Source organism: Prionailurus viverrinus, chromosome A1 (assembly GCF_022837055.1).
Source record: "Prionailurus viverrinus isolate Anna chromosome A1, UM_Priviv_1.0, whole genome shotgun sequence".
Lineage (NCBI taxonomy): Eukaryota > Metazoa > Chordata > Mammalia > Carnivora > Felidae > Prionailurus > Prionailurus viverrinus.
The window spans coordinates 139,097,207-139,119,421 of NC_062561.1; the positions used below are offsets into that span (position 1 = coordinate 139,097,207).

At 38.2% G+C, this 22,215-nt stretch overlaps 1 protein-coding gene across 6 annotated transcripts in view; it reads left to right on the forward strand.

The window, feature by feature from the left end:
• Positions 1–22,215, forward strand: part of ARHGEF28 (Rho guanine nucleotide exchange factor 28) — a 318,682-nt gene that overhangs the window by 213,998 nt on the left and 82,469 nt on the right. For all 6 annotated transcript variants that reach the window (XM_047863854.1, XM_047863859.1, XM_047863847.1 and 3 more), the window contains 6 exons: positions 2,734–2,855; positions 6,789–7,069; positions 10,134–10,341; positions 13,066–13,177; positions 17,126–17,168; positions 21,983–22,106. In XM_047863854.1, coding sequence (XP_047719810.1) covers positions 2,734–2,855; positions 6,789–7,069; positions 10,134–10,341; positions 13,066–13,177; positions 17,126–17,168; positions 21,983–22,106 — 890 coding nt within the window. The remainder of the gene's footprint in view (positions 1–2,733; positions 2,856–6,788; positions 7,070–10,133; positions 10,342–13,065; positions 13,178–17,125; positions 17,169–21,982; positions 22,107–22,215) is intronic.

Below are 22,215 nucleotides of genomic sequence, written 5' to 3' on the forward strand. Positions count from 1 at the left end.
AGTGACATCGTTTTTTAAAACACTAGTCAAATTATGAAGAAAACAAATTAAACCCCAGTTTGGTCAAAGTAACCAAAGGAACTCGGCCATCTTGGAGTTTATTTTAGTGCTTGGTTTGATCTTACACATTCTGACCTGCTGCATAGGGCCAGGTAGATTTGTTTGTGGGGGGGGGGGGAGGTGAATGCAAGGATAACAAAAGTAGTTCTTAGTTCTGCTCATCTTTGAAGTGAGGGTCAGAGTTTTGCCAACAAAGCTCTTTCTCTTGGTAGTTCATAACATGGCTTTTGGGTGACTGGTCAGTACATTCACTGGTACCACACAATTTGTGGTGCTGTTGCTTTTGGTTCTATGTTTTTAAGATAGAATCCATCAATTGTTTGCAATTGTTTTGTTGAATGTCTTGTTCTTAGTCTAGTTACCGATGAAGTCTTAAATTTGCCGGTGATAGAAGTGGCTAAAAAATGGGCATAACCGGCCCCCCAAATGTGGTGGCAGAAATACCAGGTGCGTTATAGTGTGTGGACTTAAAACATTCTAGAGCAGTTAGAGGGCGTGTTGAGTTATTTATGATTGTTTTTCACACATTCTGTAAAATGACCTATAAGCAAGTATTTTCTTCAGAACACATCGAAAGTGTTTTGTCAGGTTCTTGATTTATAATCTTTGGAACATGCTTTTTTAAAAAATTTGTATAATTACAATGAAAGTGTATGGTAATCATGAAGATTACGCTTGTGAAGAATTTGTGGGTGTGTGTTAGCTATTTAAGTAAATTGATAAAAGAAGACGTTATGGATGTAAGAAAATGCATCCCATTTACACTGTATATTTACTCAGGGGGCTTGATGAAATTTTATTTTGGTCTTCTGTGGTGAACAGGTAGGTTAAGAAATAGAATCTAAAGCTGATGCCATTTGGCTCATACAATTGATGTATTTTTGTCACTTGCATAATGTCATCCAGCAGTTTCTAAGAAAGAACAATTTTTTATCCTAGTACATCAGCCCAACAGTTAATAATTTTTTTTTTTTCATTTTCTCATGCACTCTCATGGGCTTACCTGGGTTATATGTTATGATACAGATAGGACGGGCAGGGAGATCATTGCCATTTCTGGTGAAAAGGCAACACTATTCATTTTGTATCCACTCTAGAACACTTGCTGGAGTGTCAGGGAAGATGGCATTTGCTATAAATAAAACTTTGAATCCACACTATTAGAGTCATTTACAGACATGGGTGTTCTATTATTAATATAGCACTAAGAGTATTATTAATATAATTAGTACTATACCTTATGGTTAGTATCAATAATCTCAAATTGAACATGCTTGAAGTAGCTATTAATAACGGAATATAGTATCAGTGACAATTAATATTTATTGACCTCTTGCTAAGTGCTAGGCATGTGTTTAGTGCCTTACATGTTTGAACTCCTGTAACCCTCATACCCTATGACAGGGAAAGCACGATGAAGATCTGCTTTTATAGAAGAAGAAACTGTTAAGGTATTGGGACATTAAGTAATTTAACCACAGTCACAGGAAATGAAGCATTCTGGCTCCACTGTGTTTTATTGCCTTCAACCTTAGGTTCCCTACAAATACGGTTGCACCGCACTCTTTGGGATTCAACTTTAAGCAACCTCATCTATTTGTAACAAAGCTGCGAGCATAGAAGCAAGTGAAAACAATTCTGTAATTAAAATAGCAACATTCTCTTTAAGAGTGTGCACAGTCAGGCTGTACAGAACTACTGGACGTTGTACTATTTTAGGTCTGTTAGTAAAGGGTATGGAGCCTGGACACTGGAGCGGAATCCAGGGGTTGTAGTTCAGGCACTGATGCTTCCAAGTTATAAAGTGAGATGAATGTTAATCTGTTAGAAATTGAAAGCACGGGGCGCCTGGGTGGCTCAGTCAGTTAAGCGGCCAACTTTGGCTCAGGTCATGATCTCGCGGTCCATGAGTTCGAGCCCCGCGTCGGGCTCTGTGCTGACAGCTCGGAGCCTGGAGCCTGTTTCAGATTCTGTGTCTCCCTCTCTCTGACCCTCCCCCGTTCATGCTCTGTCCCTCTCTGTCTCAAAAATAAATAAACGTTAAAAAAAATTTTTTTTTTTAAATAAAAAAAAATTGAAAGCAAAAATCTAATGATTTTATAGAAATCTCTTTTGATTGGAAAAACGTTCTTGAAACGGGCACATATTTATCTATTCATGTCTTCTGCCCATCTCTTCACTGGATTATTTGTTTTTCGGGTGTGGAGTTTGGTGGGTTCTTTATGGATTTTGGATACTAGCCCTAATTCCGATATGTCATTTGCAAATATCTTCTCCCATTCTGTCAGTTGCTTTTAGTTTTGTTGATTGTTTCCTTCGCTGTGCAGAAGCTTTTTATCTTGATGAGCGCCCAATAGTTCGTTTTTGCTTTTATTCCCCTGGTCTCCGGAGACCTGTCTAGTAAGAAGTTGCTGCAGCCGAGGTCAAAGAGGTTGCTGCCTGTTTTCTCCATATTTATCTAGTACTGTTCTGTAGGCTTTAAATAACTGGGAAGGTTTGGATGTAGAATAGAAAATACATGCATGTAGATCTTAACATGTGAATGAATGTGTTTAAAAAACACAATCTGCGCTTGTTTTTGTTGTTGTTTTACGGTTTGATTAAGAAGGTAAAGTTTGACTGTAAAATAAGTTCCATCTACTCTTTTCTGTCCCATTTTCATTTTTCTGCTAGATCACTCTTTTGATGCCTTCAAAAAATCCAAGCGTTCCCCAGCATTCTCTGCTGCAGGCCAGCTCTCTGATGTGCTGAATGGTGGCAATGAAGTTTATGCCAACTGTATGGTGATAGATCAGGTAAGGTGTGACTGATGTTACAAGAGGGATCTTGCTCTCTTTCCAAACGCTGAGTAACTGGGAAATATATTCAGCCTTGGTTTGCAGCTCTCAAGATTTCAGCCTGACGGTGGCCCTGGTGATGCTACAGTAGAGCCTCCTCATATGAGCATTTAACTTAAGTTCTTTCCATTCACAGCACGCATTAACCCATCATGAAGCACTATAGAGAGGGATCGTGAGACACTGTCAAATGAGAAGAGTGTGAGAGCTCTTGTCTTACAGCCAAAATAGGAAATGACAGTTGGAAGCTTATATATATATACATACACATATATATGTATATATGTGTGTATATATATGTGTATATGTATATATATATTAAACATACGTAAGTATATATATATGTACATATATATACATAATATATATATTAAACATTTATTTATTTTTGAGAGGCAGAGACAGTGTGAGCAGGGGAGGGGCAGAGAAAAAGAGGTTGACACAATCTGAAGCAGGCTCCAGACTCCCAGCTGTCGGCACAGAGTTCAACGTGGGGCTCAAACTGACAAACTGTGAGATCATGACCTGGGTTGAAGTCAGCTGCTTACCCAACTCAGCTACCCAGGCACCCCGGGAAACTAATATCTTCTTTACAGCTTTTCAGAGTAACAGTGTGTGTACAACCTGATTCGACAATAGTTGTATTCAAATCCAGCAAACAGTTATGAGCGAGAGCTTGACGCTAGCCCCCATACAATGTTGCCATATAAATCACTTCTTTAATCCTTACAACGCACCTGTTAACATATGCTAAGGTTATATAGCTTCAATATTAAAAGAGAATGGTATCATACTCCTGGGAAGTTAGAACCCTTTAGAATGCCCCACCTATTCTCTGGCAGAGATTGGTGAGTTAGATCTCATAGAGGCATGTGGTTTGAATGATCCTCAGATTTTAATATTTATAAAAATTAATACATAGTTTTAGATCTGAAGATTACTCTGTACACTATGGACAATTTTAGGCATTTTCAAGGGTAATTTTGACAGCATATAATTTTTGCCTTATCCACAGACTTCAAAACCTAATGTCCAGAAAAGGTGCATCATATATATGCTTATTGAGCCCCTTTTTGTTGTTGTTAGTATGCATATTGCTTATAGATGTTTTCTGTGATACATACTTTTCTGTCTAGGTCTCAGTTTCACCCCGAGTCAAGTATTTTGGGTTTTTTTCCTTTTGTGTTAAAATCATTGTTACATCAAATCATTGTTACCTCATAAATGGCAGAGATTGGGATGATACTCAGAATGACAGAGGAACCAATAAATGAGAATGGAAATTAGTTGTAAATAGCTGGTATAGTTTTTTTTTGGCATAAAGCAGCTGAGTGTCAACCCTAGTTACAGAAATCTAGGATGAAACAGAGTTTAGGACAAACAGGGAGTTCTGGGGACATTCTTTGAAGACACAGGGGAATTGGGTTCGGTGTGCTCTAGCGACATTCTGATTCTGATGGTTGTGGTATTTTCTCAGCATTTAAATGAAATACTACTTGAGTTCTTATCTTTTGGCTCTGAGCCTTAGTGAATACTGCAATATTTCCTTTTACTTCAAGTCGCTAAAACTGTACATGACTCAGTACTATGTGGGGGACACTTGTGTTCTCGCATTAAGCATGCAAAACTTCCAAAACCAAAGATGAGGTTAGGACATAATTTTGTTTGGGGAGATCTTGACATAAGTATTGCTTTAGTAATGTGAGGTGTGAATTTCAAGAGAACTCAAATAGCCTAATCGATAAACTGAAATGGGGCAGAGGATTGCTGGATTTGTGCAACGAAAACAGAACTAAAACTACAAGTATGAATACAAATCACAAAGTTCACTCTGTCAGTGGGGCATAGTTATATGGTTTCTTTCACTTTTCCTACATCGATTTGAATAGCAAGGATAATATAAGAAGTCCAAATTCTGCATATTTGAAATAATTGCTATCAGTATCTGAGAAGAATCCTGTTTAATTTCCTTCATCTGCCCCAGCCTGGCACAGAAATCTAACTAGATTGTGATGAGAATCTTATTTGTGATGCTTTTTCCAGTGAATTCTCAAAGTTATCAACCTATCTGATGAGGAGATATACATGGTAGAAACTATTTTGCAAATTACTCTGTCATATAAACTACTTTGAAAAAAATCCATTTTATTTGGACATCATTTCAAACCATAATTTAGTACAAAGAATACACGTATACTCTTTATCAAAATTCCCCAAATGTTAATATTTTACCACATTTTAGTGTAAATATACTCCGAGCATGTGTTTGTAGATGCAAATGATGAAAATAAGTACATAAATATTAACCATTTAAGGCAAGTTGAAAATATGGTGCCCTGTTACCCCTCAGTCTTTCATAGTCTATTTCCTAAAAAACATGGTTATCCTCTTACCAAGCACCTATAGTTACTGAAATCAGGAAATCACCATTAACATAGCATTAACTGTCTACAGACCTCACTCACTTTTACAGATTGACTCAATAAATTCTTTGTAGCAAAAGAATATTCAGTTAAATGTCTCGCATTTAGTTGTCCTTTCTCTTTAAATCTCCTATAGTTTGCAACCTGTCCTTAGTCTTTGTCTTCCATGAAGTTGATAATTTTGAAGACTACAGACCAGGAATGTCCTTCACTTTTGGTTTCTCTGATAATTCCTCACAACTGGGTTCAGGCTATGTGTGGTTGGCAGGAATATTAAAGAAAGGATGTTGTGTTCTTCTCAGTGCATTGTATCAGGAGGCACATGACGCTAATTTATCCCATTACTGGTGTTGTTATCTTTGATTTGCCAAGTTTGTTTTCAGTAAAATTACTCTCTCCTTTTAAAATATTAAGCGTCTTGCAGGGAGAGACTTTGAGTCTGTACATCTCCTGTTACTTAACAGACTCTGAACTGCTGGTTTGAGCATTCCTTGATGATTGTTTTTGCCGTAGTGAATTATTATGATGATGAAGATTTAGGACTCCACCTTTCCTCCTTTTACTTCATTCCCCCTGTACTACCCTGTCACCAGTTTCACCCTCTTTCTTATTACTGTTTTGTCACCTGGAAGTAACTCCTTTGATTACTGCCACCTCAGATCACTGATGCTTTTAAGCCCCTTCCTTAGAACAAGGGCTTTGATCAACTAGGATTTTTTTTTTTTTTTCATATGTGTAGGTTGCCCTTTGTTTTTCCAGTGATGGTTTTAGGTCAGTCTTAGACCCTCCACTATCTCCCTGTTTACTCTGCCATGCAGAATTTTCCAGACGGCTCTCATTTTCTGCACAGGCTTATGGCAGGAGTCTAGCAGGTTGTTTGCTGAAATTTGGCATTAGCGTTATTTTTTACTGATAATTTGAAGTTTGGGGCATTTTATGTCTTTTTGTTAAGTCCCTGCATCCTATGTAGTTTTATTCTTATTTTAGTTTGTAATTTGTTTTGTTTTTTTGAGACTAGGATTTATGTGACCACCACTACCTTGGTTATCCAGATTCCAGGGACCTAAATCCTAAATTTTCTAAGGTTTAAGACGTTTTGGTGAAAATAAAATAGACACAGTATATAACCATTATGTCATTGCCTACTCTTTAATTTTTGCTCAAGTATTTAAAATACATCCCTTTTTTTGAGTCAGTGGCTCATAAAATGTTAAAAGCATAGTCCATTTTGGGTTTTGTAGTAAAGAACAACTTTATAAAGCACTCAGGTGGTCTTCTTCCTTTTGTGAATTATGGGATAGCACCCAAGTGAATAAAAACACCATGAAAGAATTTCTCCTTACATAAAACAAGAACAAACAAAACAAGGTGAATAAGGTGGAAGGTTGTTAAATTGGGGAAACTTTATTCTCTGTTTCGCCAGTCTTTCCTACTTTTGCTCCGCAAATATTTTTCTTTCAACTACTAGGTTGGCGATTTGGATATTAACTACATTAACATAGAAGGTATCACTACAAACACCTGCCCTGAGTCGATGGGTTCTACTCTGGGACCTCAGAGCTGCAAGCATATCCTTGCTGCGGAAACCAGCCATGGAAAATACCCGCTAAGTGAGAAGAAGGAAGTGGCCTCAAGTACTGAAGCTCGGCAGTCCTTCGCATCACCATCTGGTTCATATGCTTCCAATTTTAATCTTTCTTTTGGTCTTCATGGATTTGAAAAGGAACAAAGTCACCTAAAGAAAAGAAGGTAAGGGGAAAAAAAGGTAAGATACTATATTCTAAAGGAAAAGTGTAGAATATCAAAAAACTTTGTAGCTGAACTTGTGAAATTATATTTTATTAGATTTTATTGTCCCATCCACTTTGATCTCTACTTCAAACTATTACCCCCTTTTACATTCCTATATTCCTTGCCTTAAAAGTAAGACACTTATGAAAATGGACAAAAAATAATAGAGGAAAAGCACAATGAGATAGCATTCTACATTACTTGATAGGCAAAAATTTTTAAAGTGTAACAATACCACATTTTGTTGAAAATGTATACAGTGGAAATCCCAAATACCGTTGATAGGAGTGAAAATTGCATTATAACTTTGGAAAATAATTTGGCATTGTCTAGTAAAGACATTCTATCTCTTGTAGAAAATGTAGGAATGAGGAGAAAGGACTTGCGATCCCCCAGAAAGCCCCATTTTGGCTCTTCTTTCAGTGGATGCCAGGTTAGGAGTGTGTAACAGGATTGATGATGAGCTCAAAGTGAAATGCACCTCACTCATTAAAAAGTCAATAACAAGCTGAGAGGCTGGCAACTTCTCATGAAGGAGAAATTTGAGGGCACACAATAAAAACTGGGGTTAACACAGGGACCTGAATCCAAAATTTTCTAAGGTTTAAGACATTTTGGTGAAAATTAAATAGACCCAACATATAACCATTATGTTACTGAAACTTAACTGTTTTGAGAAGCTACAAGGGGAAAGTAAGCAATGCAACATTTATTTTAAAATGCCCAACAGCAACAACAAAAAAAAGATGAATGAAGTTTCATTCTAAAACTTGCCTTTTTTGTTTTACCACCATCCACAGTAAGAAATACTTTTCACACCATGACCCCGCGCCACAAACATACACAAAAACAGTAAAGAAATGTCCTGTGAAATAACATGTGGAATGTATTCTGTTATTTTCTATTATATACTATTTTAAAAGAAAATTTGGGTCACAACCTACAATACATTTCATATTTCACTAATGGGATTTTTAAAAATAGCATTATAAAACATTGACCGAGAGGTGATCCCGAAGAATATTGTTCATGAGGGGCGCCTGGGTAGCTCAGTCGGTTAAGGGTCTGACTTTTGCTCAGTTAATGATCTCGCGGTTCATGAGTTCGAGCCCCCATCGGGCTCTGTGCTGACAGCTCAGAGTCTGGAGCCTGCTTCAGATTCTGGGCCACCCTTTCTCTCTGCCCCTTCCCTATTCACGCTCTGTCTCTCTCTCACACAAAAATAAACAAACACTAAAAAATTTTTTGTAAAAAAAAAGAATATTGTTCATGATACCAAATAGCTTAACAGCTTAATGAAGAAAAATAGTAGCCCAATTGAAATTAGTAGAAAAAGGAATGTTTTAATGTATAGCATGCAAAATAAGATAATAATCACTGATAGTTGTAGCGTATACTCACAGCAGTGGAGAAATGTTGTATGTAACTGGAAAGGCTTATGTTAAATTACGATAGGATTGCAGGCAGCCAACCATTTGAACTTAATGTTTATTAATACAGAGATTGCAAGTTAAAAGCAAATAGAGGGGGACAAGACATCAGCACACCTTTAACCCCTTTATCCCCTAAGGTCTCTGTCTACTCTCTGACTACTATTGAATTAAGGAAACTACATAGCACCTTAATATATCTATAATTACATTGTAGTAACATTCAGAGCACAAGTATTTGCCAGAAAGTGTTTCTTCACACCAAGCCTTAGTTTTTGTTTTTGTTTTTGTTTTTTTTTTTTTTTTTTAATGAGAAATCACTTTATGGACTTCAACATTTGCACTGAATTACAGTGTGAAGTCCACCCCCGGTGTGTTCTGTGCTCAATGCCAAGGTGAAATCCCTCCATGGGTTCTGAAAGGAGAAAACCCCACTTTGGAACAGCTCACTGATGCCAGTTGTGCCTTTCATTTCTATGTAAGTGTCACAATTGATCACGTTGGTATTCAGTGGCCATTAAGTAGCCTATGGATTTTTAAGAAAAAGAACCAACATGACTAATTCAAAGTTTCATATTCTTCATGTTTCATAAGCGAGATGGTTTTATTGTGTTGTCATTAACATTTTAACTCCAGTACTGCAACAATGAAAGAAAAACACATTTGAAAATGCATTGAGCATTAACATGCCTATAGAAGCACTTGGCTTCAAAGTTTGAGTGGTTTAAAATGTAAATATTATGGAATGAGCCAGGAATATGGAAGGTCACATTCTTTCCTTTTAATTTTATGGTTATTAAAGTGAAAATAGGAAAGAAAAGCAGTAGGTTAGCAGAATTATTACCTGCTTCTGAGGGGGAATTCTCACCTAAAATCTCTAAAAATGATGATCTAACGTGACACATTTGGGACCCCACTTGATTCATGTTGACTCCTGTCTTTTTTATTTTTTCTTTGTCAAAGTTTTATTTTCATTCTAGTTAGTTAATATACAGTGCAATATTGTTTCAGGAGAACTGAGTGATTCACCACTTGCATTTAACAGCCAGTGCTCATCATGACAAGTGACCCTGTTAATGCCCATCACCCATCTAGCCCACCCCCATCCACCTCCCTCTTATTGTTAAGACTCTCTCATATTGACTCTTTTCTTGACAATAGTTCTGAGGCGTGAACTGCAATCTGTCCCTGATTGTCCCCGAGCTTTCCAGCCCCATGCTGCCTATTCCCCACAGGCCTCGCAAAGAGCCCAGTGGTTTTGTTTCATCCACAGTTTTAGTATTTGAAGGATACGTAAGGCCGGTAATAATTAGATTTATGAAATAAGTAAGGCAGAACCAACTTACGGCAGGTTTTGTTAAAGTACTTGAAATGGCTTTTGTTAGGTAGCAATGTTCATTTGGGGAAACATAAAATTTTGTTTGAGAAGAAGAGATTTCGGGGGGAGAAAAAAATTCTAAGTTTTGTTAGAAACAAAATGAGTCTGCACTGCATCTTCAGCCAAGGAGAATTTGAATTGAGAGAAACAGAAACCAGTGACTGTGTCGGTCAGTCTGTAGGCTTATGTGATGTTTACTTACCTTGTGCTTTAGTTCCAGCCTCGATGCCCTGGATGCCGACAGTGAAGGGGAGGGGCATTCTGAACATTCACACGTCTGCTACACTCCAGTGTCTCAGAGTTCCTCAAGAACTGGGATCCCTAGTGGGGATGAATTGGACTCTTTTGAGACCACCCCTGAACCAGATTTTAGTATCTCCAGGACCGAGTCCCTTTCTTTATCAAGTAACCTGCAGTTGAAGGTATTCTTAATGCTATTAATTTGGTTTGTTGTTAGCACGGAAGCCATGTTCTCTAAAGCAGTCCATCTCTATGTGAAGGACAGGTTATGTTTCATTCGCCTGTGTGAACAATTTTTTTTTTTTGTTTTTTGTTTCTTTTTGAAGACTCATGAGCTGTGTGATTGAGTCTGTCTTGTTAATCTCTCCCACTCCATTTCATCCGTATAGTGCTTCAAATGATTGATTTATATTAAATTAATTTACCATCAGTACATATAATCTTCCACATCCTTGGAAAACTTTACTGCCTCATACAATGATTTGTGCCACCGTTCCTTAAGCAAAGGGAGAAAAACTGGCAAGAAGAAGTGGATTTATGTGATCAGTCTGGTTTTGGCTCACATACAATTTTACTTGGCTCCGGTGTTGAGGTAAATATTACTAAGGCAAAGGTGGTATTTGTTGAGCCTTCCCGGCTGCACCAAGTAATGTGGGACACTGTAAACTCTGTCACTTTTCCTGTAGGAGAGGACTTTTCTCTCTCATAGACATTTTCACATTGGAGTTTTGTTGTGGTTGTTTGTTTCATTTTTTTTTTTTTTGAATTTTTTTTTAACGTTTATTTATTTTTGAGACAGAGAGAGACAGAGCATGAACGGGGGAGGGTCAGAGAGAGGGAGACACAGAATCCGAAACAGGCTCCAGGCTCCGAGCTGTCAGCCCGGAGCCCGACGCGGGGCTCGAACTCACGGACCGCGAGATCGTGACCTGAGCCGAAGTCGGCTGCGCAACCGACTGAGCCACCCAGGCGCCCCTCGTTTTGGTTTTTAAAGAATGAACTCTTTTAACCTTGCAGACAAAGCCTTTTTGTGTTTCCACTTAAGTTTTCTTCCTTTTGGATTTCTTTTGTCTCTTTGTTTTCTTTTTCAGTTGAGTTTACTACTGTAAAATAATGTGCCCTGTGCCCAAACTTCTCTTCCTGTGAACATCTGATAGTTATGATAATGCTCTGTTTTTGTAGTGTGTGCTTTGCAGTATATGAAGCATGTGTTACATTTGTACAAAATACATCATTTTCTCTTAGTTAGGACATAAATATTACCTTTTAGTTTTTGAGTAAATGAGGTTCTGGAGATATTAGATGTCTTGTCCAGGTTGCCCACGCTTGGTGATAGATCCATCGTTCGGTCCAGGCCTTCTGACTACGGTTGCTGAACCCTTTCCCTCAGCTCTTAGGCCTGTAGAGCAGTCATAATCTTTTGAACCTGAATGTCATGTGATGTTTCTGGATGGTGAGAAATGGGTATGGTCGTTCATGTAGATACTTCTTCTGCACTTTGAATGGAATGATGAAAAACTTCTCGTTACTTGGAAGGAAAAGTAATTCCGTCTCTCTTAATCAGTTCCAGGTTGTTCGCTTTTCAGGAAGACTCTGCCTTATAAGACGTATCTTGCCTTGCTTCTGTAATTACCCTATGTAACTTTTTGCCAAAGAGTTCTGGCTAATTTTCAAAGTTCCATTGTTAGGGGAAATAACTACTAGGTATGACTTAAATGCAGAGGGTGGCATTTGGCTCGGGCTCTTTGTGGCCAGTCACCATTAGGGGTATAGGACAGCTCTGGCTGGCCTTTCTGATATCTAGAACCAGCGAGCCCTCCCTAATAAGAAATTCAGCAGCCAAGTCTCAAGGCCCTTTGAAACAGAGGCAGGCTTCTGTTTTCAACTTGCCTCCAGGCCCATTAACTAAACCAGTGAACTTAGGGAAACCATATGTTTTCATCTAGGGAGAATGGAAGCTCCCAGCGCTTGTGAAGGACAGTTGCTGATGGCTTAATTTTAGTAACAAATTTTGTATTACTTTCTTTTAACTCTAACTTTAAGTGATAGCTTAAAAATGGATAAGTGGGATCAATCCTAAGGATCCTAGGTCCCAATTGGGTGAGAGTTGGGTACCATAAATGGCTTTAATGGTATTCTATTGCATTTTGATTTAACTTTTCTGGAACACATAAGGTAACCATGTTTTAATTATCTTGCCACCTTGCATTGTGACATATGTTGCAAATATAGAAATAGTGTGTAATTGGGAAGGAAGTAACAAAAATAGTAGGTCACTTAAAAAATAAAATTAAAGATCTCTAAATCAGTGGTACTCAAATAGCATTTCAGGAGTGCTAGATGGAAGGCCTGTTGAAAGATGGGCACAGACTAAAAGGATTTGTAAATTGACCTGATGCATTCTTCCTGAGAGGCTACAGCTAACATTATAAGTTTAAATAGCTGTTGGGAAATTAAAAAACTCATGTAAGCGGCTATTTCTCTACCTTCTAATAATTATGAAATAAAAAGCTATAAGTTAATATGGAATTTTGCTTAGATACTACAGTACAAAATAACAAAAAACCTGACAACTCGGTTGAAAAAAAAGTGATCCACTGTTGAATATGCAGGGAAAAAAATCATTTGACTTGATTTTTCACTTTTAACCAACCTGATTAGAATGTCATATTTGTATTTAAAGCGTATATGGGCAGGGAGACGCTCGAGTTTACTAAAGCATTCAAAAGACAGTACAATTTTAAAAGTTGTGATAGGCAAACAAGAACAAATGATGAGATCACATCAGAAATATTCACACTGAGTCTTTTCACAGAGACGCTGACTTACTAACATTTGTGGTGAACACATACTCTCAAGTCCTGTGTAGAATTTTTTTTTTTAAACTTTGTTATGATCTCTTCTAGGAATCGTTACTTTCTGGAGTCCGCTCACGTTCTTATTCCTGCTCATCGCCCAAAATTTCTTTAGGAAAAACTCGGTTGGTGCGTGATTTTACATTGTGCAGTTCTAGTGAAGGTAAGCATTATTTACCCTTTGGCTTTGAGAGCATTCTCTTCCAGAGCAGGTTTTCAGTCAGGAAAGGTATATAAAATATATAAAAGCACGCAGGAATTTTCAATTCCATTTTCATAATTGATTTTTCAAAGCTTAGCACAATCCTTTTCTCACTGTGTTTTAGTCCAGTTACAGATTTGATGATGAAATTAAAAAATATGCACAGACCACTCTGTGGCTCTGTTCTTTGAATGAAATGTTTTCCTCCAGGATGGTAGTGTAAGCTAGAGTTCATTCTAGGTTCATTATTATGAGAGCTTCAGAGGATTTGAAGCAAATTATAAAAAATTACTTCGCCTTAGTTTATTTATTTATTTAAAAAAAAATTTTTTTAACGTTTATTTATTTTTGAGACAGAGAGAGACAGAGCATGAACAGGGGAGGGGCAGAGAGAGAGGGAGACACAGAATCTGAAACAGGCTCCAGGCTCTGAGCTGTCAGCACAGAGCCCGACGCGGGGCTTGAACTCACGGACCGCGAGATCATGACCTGAGCCGAAGTCAGACGCTTAACTGACCGAGCCACCCAGGCATCCCATACTTTGCCTTAGTTTAAATTGCTGAAATAATTTACTTAAAGGCAAGGTTTGGCAAGATAGATTTTTTTCCCCCTTCTTTTTATTTAGCAGGGGACTTGAGACCGTTGAAATAAAAGAAAATAGTTGGAACCTGAGTAAAGGTATCTCAACACTCTTTGTGGCGGTGTAAACAGTCAGAAATAAAACTTCTAGAAAAGGGTGCAATAAAACCCTTCAGAAAAGGGTGCAAATCATAAGCATACAGTTTGACAAATTTTTAAAACTGAATTCAAATTACATATATAATGATGATGGGCAATTCAGAGCTGTGCTTGTAGCCCCTTGCAGCCACCACCCCCGTTTTCTACTGTATTTTGAAACAAAGGTATTTCTGTACATAATATATTATGTAGTTATTATATTTAAAGGCATATCTGGAAGTATGTCGATGTAATACCGAGCCTTAAAATAAAATGTTTGTCATTGCATTAATGCTTTTTTGTCTACCATCCTTAAGAGTCTTAAAATATTCAGAAAGCGAGAGGTGCCTGAGTATTCTTAGTTTCCCATTGTAGAATATTTATAAGTTTCCTTCTCTTGATTTTTACTTTTTAAATTTTTTTTTAATGTTTATTCATTTTTGAGAGAGAGAGAGCACGAGTGTGAGTGGAGGAGGGGCAGAGAGGGAAACACTAAATCCGAAGCAGGCTCCAGGCTCTGAGCTGTCAGCACAGAGCCCAATGCGGAGCTCGAACCCACAGACCAAAGATCATGACCTGAGCCGAAGTCAGACGCTTAACTGACTGAGCCACCCAGGTGCCCCGTTTTTACCTATTCTTTATTACGTTGTTGTTGTTGGTATTTGCATGTCACGTAAAATAGTCTTAAACACATGATCTTTGTGGTTGGAACTGCCATCCTAAAACAATGACTTCTATATGGGAGATGTTCCATAATTATTTGTTGAATGAATATCCTGAGCAAGATACACAGAGCACAAAACAACTGCTAGGTATTTTTGTTTTTGTTTTTCCTCATTCTCTCTGCGAATCTTTACTGGAAGAGGAGAAAGCAAGACTGATGATAAATGTCATTGTGAATTTATGGAATGAGAAGATGGAGAAAAGGTTTAAGAAAGAAAGGAAAAAGATGGATTGAATTTGCCCTGGGTGTGTGTGCGTGTGCATGTGCGTGTACACACGCATGCACACGCACACACACACATCATGAGTCTTTCTGAGATCTCCAGTTCTGCTTAACCTTAGTTTTGGTTGGGATTCCTTTTAATGGCAGCCTGACATCTTTTCACTGCTTGTCCTAGATGGCAAAGTAACTTCACACTGTAACTATTTAGACAATGCTTCTAAATCTTTGCAGTGTGCAAAATGGCAGTCTTGGCATTATATATGTGGTATGACTGGTTTTTAAAGTCACTTCAGAAGTTGGAAGTTGTTGACCAGATGACCGAGAGGAATTTGATCGTTTATAAGGGAAAAGAGCCCTGATTTATGAATTCATTAATGAATATGGAAGGGTATCTTTGCCTTACATACAATCCTTAAATCTTGGCAGTTGAGTTGGAAGGAATAAAAAACTGACCTGAATTTTTTTGACTTTTCTGTTAATAAAATCTTACTTTAGACAGTATATTTAAAAATAGGGCCCTTTCAGTGAAGTTTGGTCTCCAGAAGGTAAGAATCACAAATAGGCAATGTAGATTGAAGGTAAACAGCACATACAACGATTCCAATGGGTAAACCATAGGATATGAGGAATAAATGAACTCTGAAGGACGAAGGAATAGTTTTGTGTGTGAATGTGATCAAAGCCTAAGAGTGAAAGCTTAACTAGTTCAAAGATGGAATGTTTCATTGTTTAGTTTGCTTAGATTAATCAGAGGTAAATCGACATTTACATTACCTTAAGGTCTCTCTTGGTGAGTTGGAATAGCGCCAAAACCTTTTTCTATTTGAACAGAATCCAAGTCCTCTTTCCCCCCAGTGGGAAGCCCCTTTATATTAGCTACATTGCAGATATACAAAGATCGGATTCAGCCCTTTTCATTCCTATTTGCGATGTTTTCTCATCCTTGTCATACCTAAGAGGTTACTTACTATTGTTTCTCATGATTTTTGTTTTTTTTTTTTGGCCAACGGTATGATGGGGTGGCAACATTATTTAATGCTTGTATACACAAAATCCTGTCCTATAATTCCCTTTGGTACATTGTGTGTTTAGATAGGAATATTGTCAGTAATTAAAACCTCACCAGGAAGGACACAAGTGTTCTAGTTTTAAGAATTTGAGGAGTGAAGTGAATGTACTTGTGAAAATCATTGTGTGCTGTTATTTGTCCAGTCGCCTGAGTCTGGTTCCATTAGTTTCCTAATTATTTTGGACATGTGGCTAAATCTCTTGGTACCTTAGCATGTTTACAAGAAGCATAACGATTTCTTTCTCATGACTTGATTTGAGGAATACTTAGTAGTAGTGGTAAAATCCTTCAAATTCTTCAAAGCAGATTTTTTGTTACCTGCAAGATAGCATTAGATTTAACATTGATACTTACACATTTCAGGGATATGCGTTGATTAGTTTTGTGCCTTATTTATCTGGCCCATTTCCCTTTGCAAACTGGTTTTGCTTTTTCGCTCTTGTGGATTGTAGAGGTAAAGATTTGTCCTTGCTCTGTAAGTGATGTGTTCCGCAAGGGCCACCCCCTCCTTCAGTCTCCGTCACTGTCGAAGTCAGTGTCTGTGTTCCATCCTTGTAATGGGTACTCCAGTTCCGGAAAGAAGATGGCGCTTACCTGCTCGCATGAGCCTACTCCTTCTGTCTCCCATCTCCCCTGCCCCCAGGTCCAGCGGGGAAAGTGATTCTCCCTTTGCTACCACAGAGCACATCTCTGAACTGGTTGCTGCTAGGATTTTATGAAGATGTTGCAGCTCTGTTAAAACGAACTCTCCCTTATGCTGATCTTTGAGACTTTTCTTTTGAGCTTCACTCAAGAGACAGCTAAGATGTGTACTGATTCTGTATGTTGGGGGAATTAGTGTTACAAATAAGTGATGAAGCTCTCATGAGAAATATCCAAAGAGACGAATAATTACTGCAGGGCTGACACTGTTTGCTGCTGCTTGCTGATGCTAACTTAGTTCATAAAGTCATTAAATGCTGCCCTGTGTTGGCCTCCTCCCTGTCCTCTCCAAACTAGGGGCAGTGAGGATATCCAGAGCAATGCCGTACTTAGGTAAAATAACTTGTTTTCTCATTATTTTCTAACTGACAGTGTGAATAATGATGCAATATGGTGGAGCGTGTGCATTTCAGACTAACGCATGACTACTGGTTTGTCTGCCTCAGTTTTCATTTTATTGTTCTGTGTCTTGTAGAGCAAAGAGCTTACAGCTTACCGGAGCCACCAAGAGACAAAAGGTATTTTAACTGTTCCAAATTTCCTGAGGGCCTCCTTGCCATCTTTGGAAATGTTTGCGTATGACTTTTGAGATCCCTTCGATAGTTTGTGAGAGTTTCTGTGTAATAAGCCTACGTGAATCCTTTGCCCCCTCTGAAATCTGTGTTGGTACAGGTTGGCCAGCGTGTTCCTTCGAGTGCCCAGATAATGCGGGCCTCAGCCCTGGGGACAGAGTGTTCTTTCTTCGGTTATTTCTAAGGACAAACACCTCCAATGTACTGGACCAAGAGGCGCAGCAGTGTGAGGGTGACCTGCCTCAGAGGGGCATTAGGTTCTTCCTAGGTCTGTCTGCCCTGACGAGCAGACTTGCTGCGGGAGCAGGCCCCTGGTTGGTCACATGTACAAAGTGCATAACCACCTCTGCTGTATGTCTTTATGGCTATTGCCGAGAGAGGTTGGTTCTCTCTGGAACAGGAAGAACAAGTGATACAGAAAGTCCTATAAGCGTTAACAGTTTTCCGATGGATGGGCAGATCTGAAAGCTGCAAACCTAAGCTTCCCTTTTCCCGAAGCTGCTGCTTTTGGTGGAGTCAGGCTTGGGAAGCTGACCAGCGGGCAGGCGGGATTGTCGAGTTCTGCTGGTCCTTCAGTAACTGCTCATAAGTCACACGGGGAAACAGCCCTGGGGTTATGTGCAACACCAGTGCCAGAAATGACATAAACGTTTGGCTGGAAGAAACAAGGTGAAAAAAGAGGAAGGTGGCTTTAACTTGAGTGACAATAATGCTAAAACTGGAACCTTTTAATATATACATCGAGATGGACTGTTTTATTTTAATTTTTTTAAAATGTTTATTTGGAGAGAGACAGAGACAGACAGTCTTCCTCCTGTCATCTATTTAACAATTGGAGAAGTAATAGACTGATGGTAAAGATTTTTTTTTAATTCAAAAATACTGCTTCTCCACTAGGAGAGGGGTGTAAGACTGAAAAAGCCAATGTCTTAATTGGTTAAATATTAGTCCGTAAAATACTTGAACTTGGATGGGATGTGTGGAGAGGGTCCCTTTCTCATTTCTCATTTTGTCACTCCTGTGATTTTCTTCTTCCGTGTGTGTCTGCATCCTGAAGCGTCTTTCTCAATCTATCCCCTGATGTATCCAGTAGAGTTGATATTGATCTCATTCTGTGCCCAACACCTTTTGGATGCTGATGCTTTGCTTTGGTCATGTTGTACTTATTGGAGCGGATTGCCTCCTTTGGAGTTCTCTTATTTATGTTAATCACTTAGTTTATGGAAGAGAATGCAGCCGGCTGAAAGGGGGCTCACTCCAGAATGTGTAGGTTCTTTTCTGCAGGAGCAGACACTTTGTATGTTCCAAATTTTTTTTTTATGCACAAAATATAGTAGTATTTAAATCTTCCAAAACGTTAGTGTATACAGTAGCTGACAAATACAGGTTAATACTCTGAATATGAGTATATAATTCATTTTTTAAGTTTTTATTTAAATTCCAGTTAGTAAACATGCAGTGTGATATTAAATTCAGGCTGTACCAACTTGTTAATGATTATATGTCATGACAGTTATTTTATTGACACCATCTATCTTAAGTGTGTTACACTTATTACTTTATGTATTAAAAAAATCTGAGCATCTGAATGTCCACAAAGAAGTCTCACTGTGTCAATTTTCAGTTGGATATTGGGAATTCCTTTTAACACTTAGGATGTTTAGTTCTTTGAAAAATAGATATTATAGGTTTAAAGATTAAAGTACTGAAGATCCATATTCTTGAGATACTTAAAATTATCTTTATTGAAAAGGTAATGCCATGAGAACCTCTGAAGAATGGGGTTTGTAAAACTTGATTGTGGATGATTCTATTGATCATCAAATCAACAATAGAGGTTGGGCATCTTGTTCTGGGATTTGAAGAGTTAAATTTTTTTTTTTCCAGATTCTTAGAAATTGAAAAGCTATTTAAATTATGTTATGAAAGCAGTTGGGGACTTTTCCCTTCTCTGTTCTTTCCTAACGTAACTAATTGTTACATAGGTGAATACCACATAGTTCGAGTTGACACACGGAATCTGCCAGAACTTCCACATTTGCCCAGAGGTTATGCTATGTGATTCATTTTCATAATGTGACAGTGGAATGTGTCCGTGATATTCACATTTCTACCATGTTTGTTTGTTTTAGTTATTTACTTTGAGAGAAGGTGAGCAGGGGAGGAGCAGAGAGCGAGGGAGACAGAATTCCAAGAAGACACTGTGCTGTCAGGACAGAGCCTGACATGGGGCTCGATCTCAACGACCGTGAGATCATGACTTGAGCTGAAATCAAGAGTCAGACACTTAATGAACTCAGCCCTCCAGGCGACCATGTTTCTTAGTTTTTTAATACTGAGTGTTACAGGTGTTTTTTGTTTGTTTGTTTACTTGGTCATGTCTCAGGTCTTCTCAGTTTTTGAATTTAAAGAGTAAGGGGTATGACTTCATGTTCATTTTGTAGTTTTGTAGAGGATATGTGGAAATTGTGGTGCATTTAAAGGTTTTAATTTTTTTTTTTAGTGTTTATATTTAAGAGGGAGAAAAAGAGCACACATGAGGAGGGGAGGAAGGTGCAGAGTGAGAGGGAGACAGAGGATCCAGTGCAGGGCTCAAACTCACAAACCATGAATGAGATCATGACCTGAGCCCAGGTTAGATGCATAATGATTGAGCTACCCAAGTGCCCTGCATTTAAAAGTTTTAAATCAAAACAGAAGCACTGCTTTTGATAGGTTCTTCTGTAGCACGGAGAATTGGGAATAGAGTTGGATAAACAGAGTGTTCTTTTATTTGAGAGAGTTGATTTCTGTTTCTGCTGTGAGGTAGGTAGAAGGGAGGCCTTGAGAACCCCACAATCCACATTGACCTTACCATTCTTTAATTCTGAGACTGAGGTCTCCTCACCAGATGATTCTTATCTTAGACATTGGATGGCACTTGGTGGGGTCACAAGAGGTGTTCCAGAGATAATTCTTTCTAAGGTCTCAAACGCGTTTTTCCCCTGAATTCCAAAAGTGAGTCTGTCATGAGTGTTGCAAATGAGGATGCTTAAGAAACGAGAGATACAGAAATTTGTAAATCAATTAACTGGTCAGTTACCTGAGAAGGTAGTTGTGGAAGTAGAAAGGAAATAAGGTCCAAGCTGCTTCTGTCACTCTGCATAGTCCTAGGGTATCGTCACTTCCATCCTGCCTCTTTGCTTTCTAGCTTTTTCAACGGTTTTCTCGAAGTATCAAACCCAGTTGCACTTATTGTACAGAATTTAAATAGCACGACATACTCTGTCCTGCTTGTGCCTTTAGATCTGTAGGACCAAGAGGCACTTAGGAAGCCCTGTATCATCTTTTCTAAATGTGTTCATAGGTTTGAACTCTTGATTACCTAACGTAAATAACTGTATTAATAATGATGTGTATCTAATATAAATAAATAACAAAGTTTCATTTAATATGTGTCAGGTAAGTACATCATATATTTAAGTGTGAGAAGGGGCCTTAGAAATAATTAGAAGTCTAAGCCTAGCATTAATCAGATGAAAAACTAAAGTCCTAGGACTTGTCATTGTATTCATTGTCATGAAATGCGATCATATATTTTGGTACATATCAGTAACATGATAGCTTTTTTTTTTTTTTTTTCAATGTTTATTTTTGGGACAGAGAGAGACAGACCATGAACGGGGGAGGGGCAGAGAGAGAGGGAGACACAGAATCAGAAACAGGCTCCAGGCTCTGAGCCATCAGCCCAGAGCCCGACGCGGGGCTCGAACTCGCGGACCGCGAGATCGTGACCTGGCTGAAGTCAGACGCTTAACCGACTGCGCCACCCAGGCGCCCCAACATGATAGCTTTTGAAAAGTGTTTCCCAGAGATGAATATGTTACCCACTAATGTGGATGAATGAGAAGTTTGGGAGATGGGAGAGACTTGGGTTACAGAATGTTCTACAGAGGTGTTACCTGGTTTTACATAATACTTGGTTGATCTTTAATATAGTCATTCTCTTCCTCCCACCCCCTTTATAATAATATTAGAAGTATAAGACTATCAGAGAAAGTTTCAGGGGAAATAGAACTTCTCATAGCTGGGACTTTTTTTTTCTCTAAAGAATGATTATATGGATTAGGGGAAAATAAATGATGATCAGTGTGTTCACAGATAGCATACTGTTATCTTCAGATTGCCTTGTATTGTGGGGAATTATCCACAGCCTTCTTTCTTTTACAACCCAGGGAGTCTCAGATTGCAAATAGCTCGTTGAGTGGGAGAGACTGAACCAAGAGGCAGGCAGTCTGTTTCTCAAACTCTATGATCAAAGGAAATGTGTATTTGCTGACTATTATCTCTATGCTCTAAAAATAAATAAAATCCAGTTTCATATTGCTGGTTATTTGGTTTTTCTGTGCCCTAGGAAATTGCTGTTTGCATAGTAAATAAGGAGATGAGGGTTTGCAGAGTGAAGGTGTAAGTCTAAGGTTTCCTTTATTTCTCTAGTATTTTATTAAGAAAAAAAAGAAATATACAGAAAAGTTAAAAGAATTATCTGCTGAATACCCATTTCTACTACTTAGATTCTGTAATTGATATCATGGTGAGATAGTTGCTTTATCACACATCCATTATCCATCTATAAAATATATTTTTAATAGAGTCTATCTTTATCTTTACAATAACCATTAAAACCTGAAAAACGTGTATACACACGTGTGTACATAAATGCTATTTTTTACTCCCTCTTTAAGTTCTGATAAGCCACGGTAACAGATTCTTTTTTGTAGAATTCAGCAAGAAGAATGGGATAAATATATTATACCTGCCAAGTCAGAGTCTGAAAAATACAAAGTGAGCCGAACTTTCAGCTTTCTCATGAATAGGATGACAAGCCCTCGGAATAAATCCAAGGTAAGTCAAGTTCTGTGCCTTTTGTGTTTAAAGGGTCGCTGGTTCCACTTTTCAGCAATTAGTATAGTTTCCACTGGCCCTTGAAGATCCCTTATCTTAGCCTTTGTGT